General features: G+C 45.2%; 1 protein-coding gene across 1 annotated transcript; it reads right to left on the bottom strand.

The window, feature by feature from the left end:
- Nucleotides 1-212: 212 nt before the first annotated feature.
- Nucleotides 213-16585, bottom strand: LOC148881635 (protein O-mannosyl-transferase TMTC2-like). Its single transcript, XM_088988839.1, has 12 exons — nucleotides 16205-16585; nucleotides 8510-9107; nucleotides 5316-6144; nucleotides 5095-5209; nucleotides 4709-4794; nucleotides 4377-4561; nucleotides 4207-4285; nucleotides 3471-3592; nucleotides 2806-2887; nucleotides 1732-1846; nucleotides 1599-1662; nucleotides 213-1104 (listed from the first exon to the last, which is right to left on the bottom strand). The coding sequence occupies exons 1-12, from the start codon at nucleotides 16285-16287 to the stop codon at nucleotides 913-915; spliced, it is 2550 nt and encodes an 849-aa protein (XP_088844965.1). The 5' UTR covers nucleotides 16288-16585; the 3' UTR covers nucleotides 213-912.
- Nucleotides 16586-17183: the final 598 nt, after the last annotated feature.

Consider the following 17183-nt stretch of genomic DNA (forward strand, 5'->3'; position numbering starts at 1 on the left):
TTTGCTTACAAAAAAACATTCTTTAACGAAACGACATGACTTGTAAAAATGTTTGGCTTTCCTGCTACGAATGCATCCAGTGATGTTTTGTTTACAGTGATCCCTCGCGATATCGCGGGTGGTTCTGGTCCCCATTAACCGCAGAAAATGAGTGGTTACTGTATTGCCGGATTTTCAAGTGGCTGTCAGCCTGCTACATGTTCACGGTGTTGCGAGGTGAGAGTTCTTAGTTGGCGCGAGGAGCCATTTCATTAGTTATAAACTTCAAAATGTCTGCAAAAAATACAAATAAAATAATAAAGTGACAATAAAGTGGTAAAAGAGAATAGAAGTCTTCAAAAAAGTCATTGGCGAAAAAAGTTTCAAAAATGAAGTCACATTTTAATTCAAATGGTGTAATCATTTGAACAATGTATTTTTAAATGTAAAAAAAATGTAACAAGTCATCATGTCAGCAGAAATAAATCATACTTTTCAATTTTATATATATTTTTCCAAGTAAACCGGTTGTCATATTAGTTTAAGATCATACAGTATTTTAAAAAGTTCCAATGTAAAATAAATAACAAATGTGACTTCATTTTTATGTCAATAAAAATCAAATAAATATAAAAAAAAATCATAATATTATTGCCCGACCACTGTGGCCCTAATACTCCTTGGCAAATTCACAATAGTCCAGTTTCTTTTGTGCGATCGCGCATCCTTGTTACGTCATAGCAGCGCGACATAAAAGTAAGCAACAAAACAGTATGAATAAATTAACACATGATCACATGAGAAACAACATGCTTTTTCCGGCATGATTTTTACGTGTTTTTGTGGGCACAAAAGGCATATGAGCTTTGGCACCACTTTTTTTGTTGTCATTTTTGAGTCACCTCACAAATTTGACAACCGTTGCTTTCTCATTTAACTTGAAAGTTGATCCATCCTGGTGGCGAGCCCTTGCCTCTCCATAATGTTCCACAGCTTGCGCAGGTTCGAGCGTGTGATGGTGTCGTCGGGCTTGAGGCGCAGGGCCCTCAGGTAGTTTGCCTCGGCTTCCGGCAGCTTTCCGTTCAGGTGGAGGATTGCGCCCAAGTTCATGAGTGACGCCGGGTACTGCGGGAAGGAGACGGTCGGACATACAGAGTTAGCAGAACAGTCAATTTGAGTCACATTCGGGTTGTTTTTTCATCCAGAGACAGTCCAAACTATGGCGAGTGGACCTCGGTTTGAAAACCACTCAGTGTTGAGTTACATGTGCGACAGCACCGGCGGCGACCTTGACTGGATGCATGGGAACGGCTTTATATGTCCGCCATCAAAGCCATACAGAAAGACCCCTCCACCCTCCTCCCTGGTCTTGATGCTCTGCCACCGACTTTATGTATTAAGTTGCCGCGGCGCCAAGCATGCAGACGTTCTGCTTATGGGTTCATGTGACTCAAAAATGACTCACTAGAAAATGACGAAAGGAAAGCAGCTTCTCCATCTTGCCTATGTGACTTCTGGGAAACTCTCAATTAATTATTTTTGAAGTGTCGTATTGATGTGGCACAGTGGAATAGCGCCGCATTTTCCGGTTGGACTGCTATCATAAACCCGATACTTACGTCTGGTCGTAGGTCAGCTGCACGTTGGTATTGCTTCTCAGCTGCCTGGTTTAGACTAGCCTGCCTGGAAACATGGCAAGGTGTCAACCCAAAATTCAAAACAAGCTCCGCTGGAGGGTTTCCAAGGACCAACCTGAGCATGTGGGCTGCACTGAAAACCATGTCGAACTCCGTTGCTTCCAACTCAGCGGCCCTCTCCGCCATTTCCGCTGCCTCGACCAGTCGCGACTGCTCCAACAGGAACTGACCTGAGAGGAGATTAATAAAACTGGTGAAAAGTGACCAGCTTCAACGGAAACTAAGAGCAAGATGGCGAGTGAGCGTCAGAGTTATTTGGCGTCTTTTCCTGACCCGGCACTTGACGCACCAGTCACAACTTCCTGCCCCCCAGAATCTCAAGACGATGAACTGTTACATGTCTGACCTTCCTTCAGGCACGTTCGGTCTGTCCTGCATACAATGGCAGGAAGCACTTGCTTGTCCTGTGCATCTTCCTAATAAATCATCCAACAGATATCGGGCACACGTTCAGTTCTCACCCCGTGAACTCCGGACACGTTCGAGCAGCCAGATGTGAGATAACTACCCAAATAAATATCACCTATGACCACCGCCTGCAAGATAACGGGGAGAGGAAAGGGGAAGCGGCGCCATCCAAAAACAGCAGCGCTCCGCCTTCACCAGGTGCAAGTCAAGGAAGAGGATGAGGTGGACGCAATGGCCGGTCTAATTCCTGGTTCGAGTTACTTAGAAGTCAATAAGTCCCTACAAAGCACACCGAGTCACGAAAGTCTGAATACATTATCCACCCATGCAACTGCGAACCCTTTTGGCAGCTTGTGACCAATGTGGACCTGTCCACAGCCTCGCGGAACCTCATCAAAGGAACAAATTCCCTCAGCAAAGTTGCCCCCCCCCAATCCCCCATTTATACATCCTGCTGTTATTTGTTGAGCCCCACATAATTACAAGTGTTATCAGGTTACACAGGCCGCGACATGGAGTCCAACCTGCTTGCGAGCGTCAGCTGTTTGCGGTCCGGATACGAGGCTGACACCCCCCAAACGCTGGATGAAAGTCACTGAAGATCCCCCCCACACACCCCCAATCGCGCCCACCCCTTAATCGGCCTGACTCTGAAAGAAATACCGGAACAGTGCGACAGTTTGGATTTTCAAGTCTGTAAGAGGCTTGGAGGGGGTCTTACCATAGTGCATGTAGCAGTTTCCTTTCATGGGGTCCAACTTGATGGCTCTCAGATAGTACTTTTCAGCTTCTGTTTTTTGCCCCTGGAAGAAGATAGAGATTTCAGTTTGACCTTCTCTGCATCTGACTCCTTTAGGACAAAAAATGCCTTATAAATCTGTCTACTGGTACATCATCCAGAGTTCAGCTGATTTCTGGTCCCTGCTGATACGCAGAGGTCCTTGGGAGGTCACTCCACCAACACTTGTACGTGTTGATGAGGAGTCTGTTCAGTTTTTGGCCCAGTGTCTTCGCTTGAGGAAGGAAATAGGTCAAATATCCCGTAAGGGTTTATGGAGGGGCAACTCCCACACTCAAACTGGACTCAGCTGTGAACACATCTGTTGTCACATCGGTGTCAAGGATTCTTTTTTTTTGTTACTCTGGTTAGAAGCACAGGATGTTTTTTTCTGCAGCTGCTGCAGTGCAAGGAAACACTTGGGCATCAGTGTATGTGTGTGAGAGTTGATATGTGTTCACGCGGACAGATATGAATGTGCTGGAAATGACATATGACCCGCAGACCCTTCCATAGTCAGTTCTTTGGCACCAGTCCCGGACCCGGATCTTTAAAAGACTGCACGAGGCGTCATCTCACGCTATTTTTTTCTTTTCAATGCAACGTACTATAATGGACAGCAGTTTTCCATAAGTGAGGTGGGCCGGTATATGGTCCGGCTTGACCCTGAGGGACTCCTTGTACCAGTGACTTGCCTCCTCCAGCATGTTCAGTCTCATGTAGGCCTCTCCTGGGAACAGGAAACAAGAAGTCAGCGTCGCACCCTGTCAGGGACAGTGGTTTCTCAATATTGGCGCGCGAGAGGGTTCATCTGAAAAGTAAAGTCCTCCAGAACAAGTTCCTGAAGTGCAACCGACATATGGTATCTTATAACATCCATAATGGCCCATGCAGTGACATGACATCGACATGACATCAGCAACAGGCATCCCCCCCCCGCTCCCTACCGACTTGACTAAACATTCTCTTTATCCCCACTGAGCGCTCAAGCGGACCATCTCGAGTAAAGCTTCCATTCATGTCATTAGTGTTACAATAACAAGGCATTGGATGTGATTTATTCCCTGGATTAGCTTCAATCCTCTCCAGTGGAGGTGCACACCGAGAAGCGCCGCCGCTGTTTGCTTTGGCAACGCTTTTGGACATTTGTTGAATCCACTTGAAAGCCCCTCTCGTGTGGGGATCATCCGGCGAGAACTTCTCATCGACACATCTCCGGCCAAAGTCGGCAACGGATGACTTTGTTTTGCATTACCTGCCATCGTGGGGCTGTTTTTATCAAATTGGGTGTCGCCGGATTTATGAGTTTCACGCTCACGTCATGCAAAATAACAATCGGCCTACCCATCATGTTAAAGAGGCTGTGTGGCGCAAACTGCCTGGGCATCCGCTGGATTGCCTGCTTGTAAATGGAGAGGGCCTCCTGAAGAATGCCAAAACACAAAACATGATCAAATAGTCCTTGCAAAAAAAAAAAAAAAAAAAAAAAAAAAAATCTATTTTTTCATCTGTACCTCCTGTTGGCCCTGCTCGTGCAGCAGTTTTCCCAGGTTATACAGGCAACTGGTGACTGAGCTCTTGTGGGTGTGTGGATCCTTCAGGTTCTCGTCGGGAATGTTAGCGCAGGTTATAAAGGTCCGCTTGGCCTCTTCCAGGCTGGCCCGGTTCATCAGAATGATTCCCATATTCAAGTAGGCGGCTGCGGCAAAGAAAGGAGGAAAGGGTGAGGTTAATGAATCAATTCTCGAATCGCTTTAGATTTTCGGATCAATCTGAAATAGTCCAATCTCTGCATTTGGCCGGATCTGATTACTCCACAGAGTCTGTCCTCACGGGGTTTCCTTACACGCTAGCGTTGGCCGACTCCCAATTGCCAGTTTGTAGTAATGAAGCGCCTCTGAAAATCTCTCCTTTTCCTGGAGCAGCAAACCCCTGGAAGATATCAAGGCAATTGGATGACATCTCGAGGATCGTAAACGTTTTAAAAAAACATTTGGCAGGTTTTACTGTCGCAGGTGTTGGAGTTACTTTGTCTTATTCCCACTGAAAACGTAATGCGGTCACATTTCGGATGAAGCTCCCAAGCGCTATGTTCTCATTGCCCTTGTTTCTTCTAACTCATCTATTTTGGGTTCCTCTGCCTGTCACTCCCCCCAGTGCTCTGCGACGAATCTCAGCATCGACTCCCGTCACGGTGGCCAGTAGCGGACGGCGGGTGTCTTTCACACTCACAGGTTATACAGCATGTCGGCCATGTTCCCCCTGTTGTGCAGAGCGTTTCGGTACGCTTTCTCCGCCTCCGCCATCTTGCCTTGGCTCTTCAGAACATTTCCTAAATTGCCCCAAGCTGCAGGAGACATCGACAGGCGCCATCAGGCTGGGTTAAGTCTTGTCTAAGAGGAAGCCCAAATGACCTGTGATAATCCACATGGTGATGGACAGTAGGACCTTACCTTTCGCAGGATTTACACTAATTCCTGACTTGTACAGATTCTCCTCATTGCTCCAGTCACCGTTCCTTTGAATGGTTCTCAAGGTGTTGAGAAGCACCAGTCCCAAACACAGAATCGCCAACAAGGCCTTGCAACCTTTCCTTCTCAGTCTGACGTAAGCGCTTCTGGCCCCGGTGGCCACGAGTAAACAGAAGCCGATGCTGGGAATGTAGAGTACCCGCTCCGCAATGACAAAACCGACATAAAAGAAGAGGTTGGAGGCTGGGATGAAAGGTAGTGCAAGTAAAGCCAGTGAGAATATCACAAGATTTTCCGTAGGTGGTAGCGACACCCAAGGACGGTGGTGGTCAAGTCTGGTGGAGCCATTCACGATTGTCTTTGGTGGCCCAGAGTCTGTGTTGTGGTTCGTGTCAGGGGCATGGTAACCATTCCCATTGGTGACCAATTTCCCATTGGTTGCTTTCCCGTTAGCGTCCTTCCCTGACGAAGTGGGGCCGTGAAACCCAAACCAAGTCAGGAAGACGACTCCTCCATAAAAGGCAAGCGTGTAAAGATTGCGCCGGTCGGCCCAGGATCTCACCAGGGGCACCGCATCCATGGACCAGTCGAAACTCAGCTTCTCGGGGCAGAGCAGCAACCAGGCATTGGCAGCGGGCAGATGGAAGAAGGTCAGCGTCCGTGTGAGAAGATGTGGCGAGTCTGCCGCCGGGTTGTCCGAATTGGAGAAGTTGGGAGGCTTGTTGCCCATCCAGTAGATGCGCCCCGACAGCAAGATAATGCCCCAGGTGACCAGAACTGCAAGACTGGGGAAAACCTTCAAGTTTTTCTTCTGAAACAAAGCCAAAAGAACCCCGGGTGTCAATCACAAAGACAGAAAAAAAACAACAAAGTGACAGGACTGACGGGTTCAGACGACAGAATCTTCATTTTATATATTATCGTGTGGAATATTGGTACCTTGGCATAGTCTAGATGGCAGCAGGCGTTCCCCGTTGAGCCGTCAGGGTTGCCTGGAGTGTGACCGCTAATCAGATTAGGACTCATTGTGTTGGTGTGCAGATATTGTTTACATCGCATAATAACCTTAATTCGGTGGCCGTGAGGTCGGCTGTCACGCAACAGTTTCAACCTTGATTATTTCACCATTCCCCTGACGAGTTTTGGGTTGGATTTTAATGTCCGTTTGGTATGCTGATGTTTGATGTCTCGGAGGTGAAGGTCAAACAGTTTCCCTCGCCGACTTAATATAACATAATGTGAGTGATGACCACCAAAATGCCGTGCCTCTTTCGTGAGCCCGTTTGTTATCTCTTACCTCATCCTCTGCACGAACTATATTTGAACCCGTCCACAGAGACCACAACGTTAAAAACTTGTTGTCCACAACAAAAGTGCACGGCAGGATTATCGTTAAGAGGTTGAGCGTGGCCTCCTGGCAGTGGGTAGCGGAGTGGGGAATTGTGTGGGGGGCATGAGAGGGTCAACGGGGGCAGGCGACCCTCAACTCCCACTTGGAGGCCGTCGATGGGCAGGCGGTATAGAAACGGAAAGACGTTGGTCTTTGCAGTTCCAGGATTGGTTGCATGGAAGCAGATGAGCTTTATTTTAGCCTGAAGAGCTTCGGCTGCCCCCGTTCTCAATCCCTTCGAGGGTGTTGATTATTATTCTTATTATTCTTACAAATTTTCTTTTTTGAAAACCACACTGACAATTAATTAGGAGCATCTGTGATCCACGGAACGTTCCGTAACACCGCAAACTGCTGCAACAAAAATAAATAGGGCACTTGGCTGCAAGTCATCCCCGGAGGTGGTGAACCACAATAGATTACTCCGGTAATTATTAGCCTTTACGTCAAACTGGAAAACGAGTGTTTGAAATTATCTTGGTTGGCGTTGGGGATTATTTTTGGAACACTTGAAGAGAAGCAATCCAACGTATTTAACGTAGGCTGCTGTTATACTTTGGAGGTATGGACCAAATATTAGACATTGGTGAATCCTTTGTCTTTGTCTCCCCACTCTACCCTCTCCTCCGACCTTCCCTTTCCCTATTTGAAATCTCATCTTGGTCTGAATCGGGAGGAAATGAAATGACGGATGGAACGCCGCCCTGAGCACATCTGCCGGCTGATTTGCATTTCCTCGTCCTCGCGGTTACGCGGCGTTGAGGAAAATCGTTCGAATCGACATTATGAGAAAAACTGGAGCCTCTCGCTCAAGGAGAAGCAAAAAAATGGTCCGTTCCCAAGAACGGGGACCAGATAAAGCGAGGGAAATGAGAGCATAGTTTCCCCTCACCCACATCCTTCATCGCTTTGTGTTCCCAAGCGTCTCTTTTTTTTGAGACGTCTGGCTCATTATCAAGGAAACAATTGCCCCTGTGGTCGAGCCCGTCGAGTAACAAGCTCCCTGCCAAGATAACCGCGACTGGTCTACAGTACAAGGAGGGTACTGGCACAGTGATAAATGAGCCAGATGCGGTGGCAGGAGGGCCGGCGGTTGGCAACTAGGAACCCCCCTACTCCCATCCACGTGCCTGCACTGAAAGATTTGTCACGATGTATTCAAACAATCACCGGGAGTAATGAAATCTTCCAGGGTGAGCTGAAAGCGCTCGGAACAATGGAGGAGGGGGTGGAAGTCTTCCATGTTTTATTTCGCAAACCATCCCCGCCGTTTTCATTCTTTGGTACGATGCAACTATCGACCCTGTTGCGGTTTACCGTCTGGCTCGGTTTTGAAATTTTGGAAAACAGGTGCGAGACACATGTTTCCGCCCTGCATAATCTCTCACAAGAGGTGAAGGTTAATCACGCCGGACTCTCGCTAAACAGGGCTTGGTTGCAGAAACAGTCGTTGTTGGAAGCTTCCGGCAATGTCCTCAGGAATCTGCGTGTCCTTGTCCAATTCAGCCAAGGACTCGTGTGTTTCAAGATGTTCGTCTTGATCACATTTTGTAGTCTTTACGTCGTCATTTGGAAGCTGGCTAGGATTTTTCGCATGCAATCGGAACCTTGAGTCTGTGGTTTCCACTGAAGCAAGGCCCGCACGGATCGACAGTTTTCCTAATTGCACGAGCTGATGAAAACGCAAACCGCGCGTGACAGCCTCTGTTTCCGCGCAAGTTAATTTCAAGAACGGACCCATTAACGGAGCAACTGGATCCCACCCCCACTTCCCCCCATGTTTTACCTTTCCGAGCGGTAGCAGGAGCGCCTGGCGGAATGCGAATCGATGGAAGACGAAGAGGTCATAGACGGCCAACACGGCCAGAACCGTCACCCCTTGCTCCTTCCAAAACATGCTAGCCGCCGCGCAGCACATGCTGCCCACCATCCACATCCAGCAGCGTCCCGCCGAGACACCTGCGGCACGGCATCGCCTTTCTCGAAGTCCACAGTGCCTCGTGTAGCAGAGAAGAGACAGCAAGAAGAACAAAGCCGCCCCGACGTCTGCCCTCCCGACCACGCCAGCCACCGCCTCCGTGTGTATTGGATGAGTGGCGAAAAGCAGGCCGGCTAGCAGACTCCACGCCCCTCCGCCCAACAACGGTCGGCTGACGGCGGTGAAGGCGGCCGTCACTAGTCCGTGAAGAGCGACGTTGACCAAGTGGTAGCCGAATGGCCGCAGACCATGCAGAGCGTAGTTGAATCGGAAGGTGAGGGTGCAAAGTGGACGGAAGGACTTGTGGCTGCCACTGTGGGTGAGCAAGGTACCCCAGAAGTCGTCGTACAGGATGTTGGTCCACGGGGTCGCCGGGAGAAGATCCTGGTTGGTCTTAATGGCTCGGCTGGAGAAGAAAAGGAAAATCTTGATTCTTAACCACAACGAATGATAACCCGATAAGCCAAGCGTCCCTATGCAGCTCGCGACAAAGAGAATAAGCATCAGCAAAGACTACTATTTACTTCATTGAGCTAACAATGACAACAATTGAAACGGATGTATCGGAGACAAGGCTTACTGAGCGGACGCTAGCCCTGAGAAAGTTGCACACGCACACAAAGGAAAGGAAATCGGAGGCGGTGGGGAAGAGAAAACTTGCTTTAAAAGTCCCTCCACTTTGGGAGTTGCGTGCAGCACGCAAAGGGCTAGCGTTTGACGCGGCGGAAGCGTCATCTGAGGACAATGGAACGACCCATCACCGTAGCGATCGGGATTGTTGTGTTTGATTATTTTAAATCACGGGGGAGAACGATCCCCATTGAAGCCTACTTCTGAAAATAAAGAAATAAAAGCAAATGATATGAAGAAAAAGAAAACTAGCTCAAATAAATACACGCTATGTGCAACTTATGCTAACATGCTAGCTTGCCTGGTTATCCTCACAGCGGGGGTGTTGATGAACTTGAGCACACTTTCTGTCTTTATGCATGCAAGCTCGGAGGGTGGTGGTGGGGTTGGAGAAGGGGGTGGGGGTTAGCTAAGGACTTCCTTTGTCTGGAGATTGTACCTTTTTTAGCACTTAGCACCTAAAAACAAAGAGTGAGAGCTGCCGGGGGAAGTGGCAGACTATTTTAAACGAAATTGAATTGTTCCTCTGACGAGCCTGTAAAGCTGTCACGGCTGAGCAAATTCCCAACATTTCCCCAATGTTGTTTTTCCTGACAAGAAAAGTGTTTATTTCAGAGGCCATCGTGGAATTTCCGTTTATCAAGCGTCATCTCATTGTCGCTCGTCGCTGTTTGTCATCAAGCTTCCCATTTCGATACCCCATGCGCGATTTATCAGCTTTTTTTGGCTTCGTTTATGAATAATTAAAATATTCAAATCAGCGCCAGAATATCGTCACGGCCGTTGACGATGGGTAAAAACAATTAACCCTCCCCCTCGTTCATCAGCAAGGTGTCCGTTTTTTTGTATTTTGGAGCGTGATGGATTCATTGAGAACATGGACTGGTTTCCCGTAGTGACAAGAACGGTCGGGTGGGGGAAGGGGGGGTCTCCTTTGTATTCCGTCACCGTATTTGGGCCACGCCGGCTCGCTATTCACGATCCTGGAAGTACAGGACGGCTTTCCCTTTTTTTTTGCGTGTGTGCATGTTTTTATTATGCAAATGAGGCACTCCTTCGCCCCCCGCCACCCCTAACAACGATCTCACCACCAGCCATTGCTCTGAAGCAATGTTTTTTTTCCACCGAAAAAAAATCACTGTTTTTGTCACATCTTGCACAATAATTGAGCTTTTATTTTGTAATTTCCTAGCTGCCCCTGAATCTTATTTGAATAGCCTTGTCCGCCTAATCACAAGCAGCAGCGTAATATAATCACCAATGGACGGAGTTACAATTCCACTTTTGTTGTCTTGAGTGCATCATCGGAATCCCCCGGCGACAGATAAATTATCCGGCGCTAGCCACAAAGTCCGTGCTGTTACACGGCCATGTTATTCTTCCCTCTTTTATTTTGGGAGGCTTTGGGGGTTTTTTAATTCCCCCAACGGCTTCGGATTCCTTTCATTTCCCGTCGACAAATTTTGCTCCCGTAACCTCCATCCATCCACACTCACCTCCCGTCTCTCTTCTTATCTACAGAATCCCACCCATGACGGGAGCCTCTCCCCTCCTTTATTTTGACTCCCCCGTATGGCCCTCGGCGAAACCCCAAAAGATGTTGTACGGTCACCGAAGTGGAAAAAGCTCATCTGATGAAAAGGTAGGGTGTGAATTGCACATTTGGAGAGAAAAATAGGAATATTTCCTCCTGCGCTATCAACTTTTGGAATCTACGTCATTTTGAAAGTCAGACTTCAGGAAGTGAGCGTCAAGGGCGTATGCAAACATCAGGCCAGAGCGGCACCATTGGCAGAACAATGCTCGCCGTTAGAAGTGGCGGGGGCATTGCTTTCCCACACTGGACTTGCCAAAAAAAATAATAATAATAAATAAAAATAAAAATGTCCAGTGAGTAGTCAGGCATTGTTGATTTTCTCATATGATGCCCCCAATTATCCTAAAGTCCAGCCCCACTCATTTATCTTTCAAGTGGATTGATTCAAGCCTCGTTGCATTCTCGGGGGTTATTGATCGCTCGCCGCTAAACGGACGGCCGCTGCTGCGTTGGCAAAAAAAAAAAAAGTGGAGCGGGAGGTCCCGCCACAACTTTCCCTGAGTGATGACGTCAATAAAAATAAATAAATAAAAAGTCTGTGATGAATCTTTAGGTTCAAGCGGGTAAATTCAACAGGAAATCAATGGCTAATAAAGCCGACGTTTGGCTTCCCCCTTCGGGGGGCCTTAAAAAAAGCCCCTAAGGTGCAAGTATAGCCGACTTGGGGATTTAACGCCATCACGCATGCCCCCAAAAGCTTCAGATTGACTTTCAAAAAAGTCTTGAAGTCATTGTTGTTGAGGAACAAGTCATTCCAAAGACCACCAGGAAGTTTTCCCTCGGTCCCCGCCATCCAATAAATCTCGCCGTAAATGCGCCGTGCGACTTCGGCGCAGCGTGCGGCCGTTATTTTTTTTCACAGTGGGCGAACTGATTTAAAATTGACATTCTATGGCCTTATGAAAGCAACCCACGCAGAACCAACGTCAGTTTTTTTGCATTCCGGCAAATTAATCGGACAATCGGATTCTGCGCTATTAATTACGACGCGATTAATTACGGCGTGATTAACTCATTCACTGCCATTCCTGAATGTATTCGGGAATTGATTGAATTGATTTAATGTCTATGTAGTCCTAAAACTCAATATTCTGTGGGTCCTTCAATTTTGGTGAAAATGACAAAAACCCTGGCACTGGAGGGGACACATTTTTGCACACGGCTGGCAGTGAATGACTTAATTATGGCGCGATTAATTAGCGTGATGACTTCCATTGCAATAAATGTGCTATGAGTTTTACTTAGCAATGGGAAATTTATCCCACATGACGACCATGAGTTCTAGCGATCGACAGACTGTTTGTCTCATCGAAAATATGGACACAATCCCTCCATTGCAGGACAAAAACATCACAAGGCCGAACATAAAAGAACTTTTATTGCTCGGTCGCCGCGGACCTCGCGGGAACGATACGTGCTGCACCCAACGCCACAAAGAATTTCCCAAGAGAAACACGGCGGACATGATGTCGCGTCTAAATGTATTCTTTCCATTCCCCGAAAACAACGATCAAAAGCATCTTACTCTACTGTTGTATCTGTGACTGACTGTGAGTCTGTAGGGTGTTTAAAAAGCAGAGGGTCTAGTCCGGTGAGTGACATGGGTGTCAGCAAAGGAGATGCTATACTTGCTTGGCTTTTTATTAAACAAGCAAGATTTTTTGTTTCAATTTGAAATTTGGGTAATACGATACAAAATATACGTCCAAACAGTGAAACATTGTAGATGTAAAAAATAAAACAGTGCAACAATAGAATAACCAGAAGTGATAGTGAATGCTAACAGCTAGCGGTGGGTTTTGGATTATGCCGATTGGTGTTTTTTTTTTTTTTACGTTCACCTTGACAAAGTGGAAACCTGATGCCGCAATCAGGAACTTTGCTTGCAATATTATTATTTTTATTTGGTAGTGGCAAATCCGCTCCTGAATAATAACGGGCAAGCTGCTAAAACAAAACATCCATCTCGTTGCAGATGAATGAAAACACATGTTTAATAGTGACACGATGCCAATAGTGTGTGTAGGGAGGGTTGTAGAGTGGGGGTCATCACCACCATTTTTTTTTCTCGCCATTTAGCCTGTTTCTGCTTAAAACATAATCATTCGCCGACTTTTCACCGACACTTTCGAAAGCCTGCATGTCTTGAGAACAATGTCATTTCCAAGGAACTTTTTTTTTCTGGCGGGCCAACACGTCCCCCCCCCACACCATATTGCCGCACACACATCACCCAACCATTTGCTGAGATGCTGAGTGTAATATAAATAAATATGTATACAGTATATTCTATTGTATTTTGTACATTTCAAGCTCATATAACTCCAGACCCATATAACTTTAACTATTTTTAACATTAACTATTTTTTTCTGATAAACAAGGGAGTCAACAAGTTTTTTACGCTGAATTGAATGTTTATGTCGTCCTAAAACTCAATATTCTGTGGGTACTGCAATTTGAGTGAAAATGACAAAAACCCTGGCACTAGAGTGGACACATTTTTGCACATCGTCTGGCAGTGAATGAGTTCAACAGAAGTGTGACCCAAGCAAAGCTTCCATGAGGTTATTATTTTATTATATTTTATTTTATTTTTCAGCAGACTGCGACAATTACATCCCTGGAGCCAGCGGCGCCGTCGAGAAAAATCACGCTGTTGTTTGAGTAAGTTACATCGCTCGACTCATCATCAGGAGAAAAACAAGGAAGCATGTTTTTCACATCACAATCCCATTTGTATGTGGTTATTTTAATACCCTTCGCGTGCATATTTCCCCCCGGCTTTAAGGCGCCCCGCTGGGGTGAGTCATTCGAGGCAATTCATTAAGCATTTCGACTCAAAAGAGCGACGGTTTTGAACCGGGATCAAGGAAGTTTTTGAGGGACATTATCATCCCGATGCTTTATTGGTATAAGATTAAAAACAGGGTCAGGGTGTACTACAGTCTTTGGGAGTTTAATGTTATTAAAGTGGCTGAGGTTGCACCAACTATTCAAGACTTCACCCAAAAAATGGTATTAGCATTAGCGGTGCCCAGTAAAAAATAAAAAAATAAAAAAAAAAAACCACTTGATTGAAGAAGCAGATCGCGACCAGAACATCCGCACGAAAGAATTATCGGTTCTTGCTATAACGTCTGGGATTCTCCCAACACCGTGTGGAAATCGGGTTGTGATGGATTTTCCTTGCCAATCAATCGTCTAGTGATTGGAAATTGATCGGCTATGTCAAGAGTTGGTGGCGGTGGTGGTGGAGCCCAAAGATGCAGTCAGGAGGGAGGAGCAGGGTGTATTTGACTAATTGTATGAGAGAAAATCAGCAGGAACTAAATCTCAAACAACAAAGTCATCAGAACAGAAATGTCCAAAGTAGCAAACAAAACCAAGAGTAAAAGGTGAAAAGATTAAACAAACTTGACAAGGTGAAACAAACAATGACCAGACACTGAATGGTCGTGCCGGGAGTCCTTTTAACTGCCACTGATTAAAACGACCAACAACTGCGCAAAAGTTTCAACACCCCCGATTGGTCGCCAATTAATCATGACGGTTAGATTAATCGGCAGTGATCTGCTGTCGTCTTTAAGACATGAAATATCCATCCAGCAATTTTAAGCTGGAGTCTATCCCGGTAGGAACAAAAAAAATGGACTGGTCGCCAATGAAATGGTACTCACAGTAGCCAATGGACATAAAATAATCCAATCGTCCATTTTCCAAACCCGTCAATGGCTTAAATAGTTTTATATTGATTTAGGGAAAGGTTATGCATTTACCAACTAGCTTATTAGCGGGGCGTTCTGGCCAAGAACAGTCGTATCCATTTCTGACCTTTCAAGATCGCCTGCAGACTATTACCGGGTAAGAAAGCACCTGTTGACCGTTTGCGGTGGCGTAAATCATCCGACGCGTTGCTCGCTTGTCATCGCTTGGTGATTTAGTGCAAACGTAAAGTGGAGCGCCAGCGTCGGCGCCACGTGGTGTTCCAGTCAAGCAGCTAAACCAGTAGCGGGATTGTGTTTCTAAAAACACAAGCCATTTTAAACAGCAGATTAAATGAATGAATGAATGAAAAAAAGAAAATAAATAATATAACATAAAATAAATAATATGTAATAAATAGATAGTATAAAATAAATAAATAATATAAAATGAACAAACAAAACCATATTAACATAATATAAAATAAATACATAAAATAATATAAAATACATTAAAAATACTCTAAAATAAACGAGTAAATAAATATATAATAAAATAAATGAGTAACTAAATATAAAATAAATAATATGAAACAACTCAATAAATATAAAATAAATACATAAAATAATATAAAGTACATTAAAAATACTCTAAAATAAATGAGTAAATAAATATTGAATAAAATAAATGAGTAAATAAATATAGAATAAATAAATATAAAACAACTCAATAAATATAAAAAAATAAATATCAAATAAAACAATAAATATCAACTAAATCAATAAATAAACAAGCAAATAATTAAGTAATTAAATAATTGAATGAATACGAATGAAAAAAATTGAGCGTTCACTCAACCCGGAAGTAACAAAGTAAACAAATCAATGAATACAAAATAAATGAATCAATACTTAAGTAATTAAATAATTGAATAAATAAATCGCAACGCCGTTTTTTTCCCTGCCACTTTTGGGACATGAATAGATAAATAAAAATAATTAGATAAAATAAATAAGTAAATAAATATATAACTATAAAATGAATAAGTAAATACAATAATAATAATAATAATAATAAAATACATTTCATTTATGAGGCTACTATATTATACTATAGTTGGCCGATTTTAAAACAAAAGTATTATAAATGCCCCCCCACAATGATTGAGTTTTTTTTTAATTCTTGCATAATAATAATCCATTTAATTTCTAAGCGCCTTACAAAACTCTTTACAGTCACGGGATATTTTCTCTGCAGGTGAGCAGCGGCAGCCAGATGGGCCAGCGTTCACTCAACTCAAAAGTAACAAAGTAAACAAATCAATCAATACAAAATAAATGAATAAATACTTAAATAATTCAATAAATAAATCGCAACACCGTTTTTTTCCTGCAACTTTCGGGACTCTCCCAGGTGATTTGGGTGAGAGGCCCGGCACACCCTGGATTGGTCGCCAGTCACTAGCCAAGTGGCAAATGGCACATGCAAAACAAGCACCGTAACCATGGTAACCTGACCGGGATGGCGAAGGCGACAGGGGGGTAAAGGAAGTAGGAGGATTTTTCTTTTTTACCTGTCGTCGTAGCAGAAGTCCGCGTCCAACGTGTTCGCGTACACCCCCACGGCCACGGCGGTGCACAGCAGCTCCGTGATCATCTCCAAGCCGAAGCGATGCTTGCACGAGGGCGTGGGGGAGCGGTCAGAAGGGTGCAATGATAGATTCGAAGAAGAAAACGAATGACAGCCAGCCGAGTGGGTCTCTCGTGGCTCAGCCGCTCGGTAGCGCCGTTCCCAACCCCGCGCGGCGGTTCTCCCGACCCTCCCAAAGTGCGCCGTCACGGCAAGCCATGACACTCACGAGTGGCTTGCGAAGCTTTGTCAGGAGGCAACGACGCAAAGTGACGAAATGAACATCTCCGGTCGGTGTGCGTGAGAAAGAGCGAGGAGCGAGAGCCAGGCGGGCGCGTGTGGTTTTGGGAAGGGAGGGGAGGCTGCGCATGCGCACTGGACGCCGCACACAATACAATCGCTGGCACACAAAAGACGGATTTGCTCATTTATGACACATAACTGTAGATTTGCGGTGACAAACGCATTCGGTCGTTTTCAAATAATGAAAAAAAACTAAATCCCCAAATGTCTTTTTTCTCTCGAATATTTATTAGCTGTGTAATCACAGTGAATATTCAACATAGCATACATCATTCAAAACATCAGGAAGTGTTCACGCAACGCCCCGCCCCCTTTTCTGCTGACAGTAAACAAAATGAAAAAAAAAACTAAAACCTCAAATTAATTCATGATAAAGTTGAGATTGTTTGACCCCCATTGTGTGTGTGTCACCCAAAAAGTGGCATTAAAACGGGGGTGTGTAGACTTTTTATTTCCATAGTCAACAGTACAAGGTTGAACCAATCCATATTTATGCACCCAAAACATTAGTTACTCCTGATTGATCGAAATCGAAACTCTGTTGATCAAACCAGATCAACGAATGCAAATTGACGCTGATGCATCTTTGTCCTCTTTATGTCCAGGTTGTGGATGGATGC

Source organism: Hippocampus bargibanti, linkage group LG22, assembly GCF_051943395.1.
Source record: "Hippocampus bargibanti isolate YZ-2025 linkage group LG22, ASM5194339v1, whole genome shotgun sequence".
NCBI classification, from domain to species: domain Eukaryota; kingdom Metazoa; phylum Chordata; class Actinopteri; order Syngnathiformes; family Syngnathidae; genus Hippocampus; species Hippocampus bargibanti.

Bases quoted from the DNA above. Each gene is read 5' to 3' on its own strand.
- LOC148881635 (XM_088988839.1), bottom strand. From the start codon at position 16,287: ATGATCACGGAGCTGCTGTGCACCGCCGTGGCCGTGGGGGTGTACGCG. The intron at 5,210-5,315 runs GTAAGGTCCTAC...TGTCTCCTGCAG, and splicing joins TAGTGTAAATCCTGCGAAAG to CTTGGGGCAATTTAGGAAAT. The intron at 1,105-1,598 runs GTAAGTATCGGG...TCCTTCCCGCAG, and splicing joins CAGCTGACCTACGACCAGAC to TACCCGGCGTCACTCATGAA.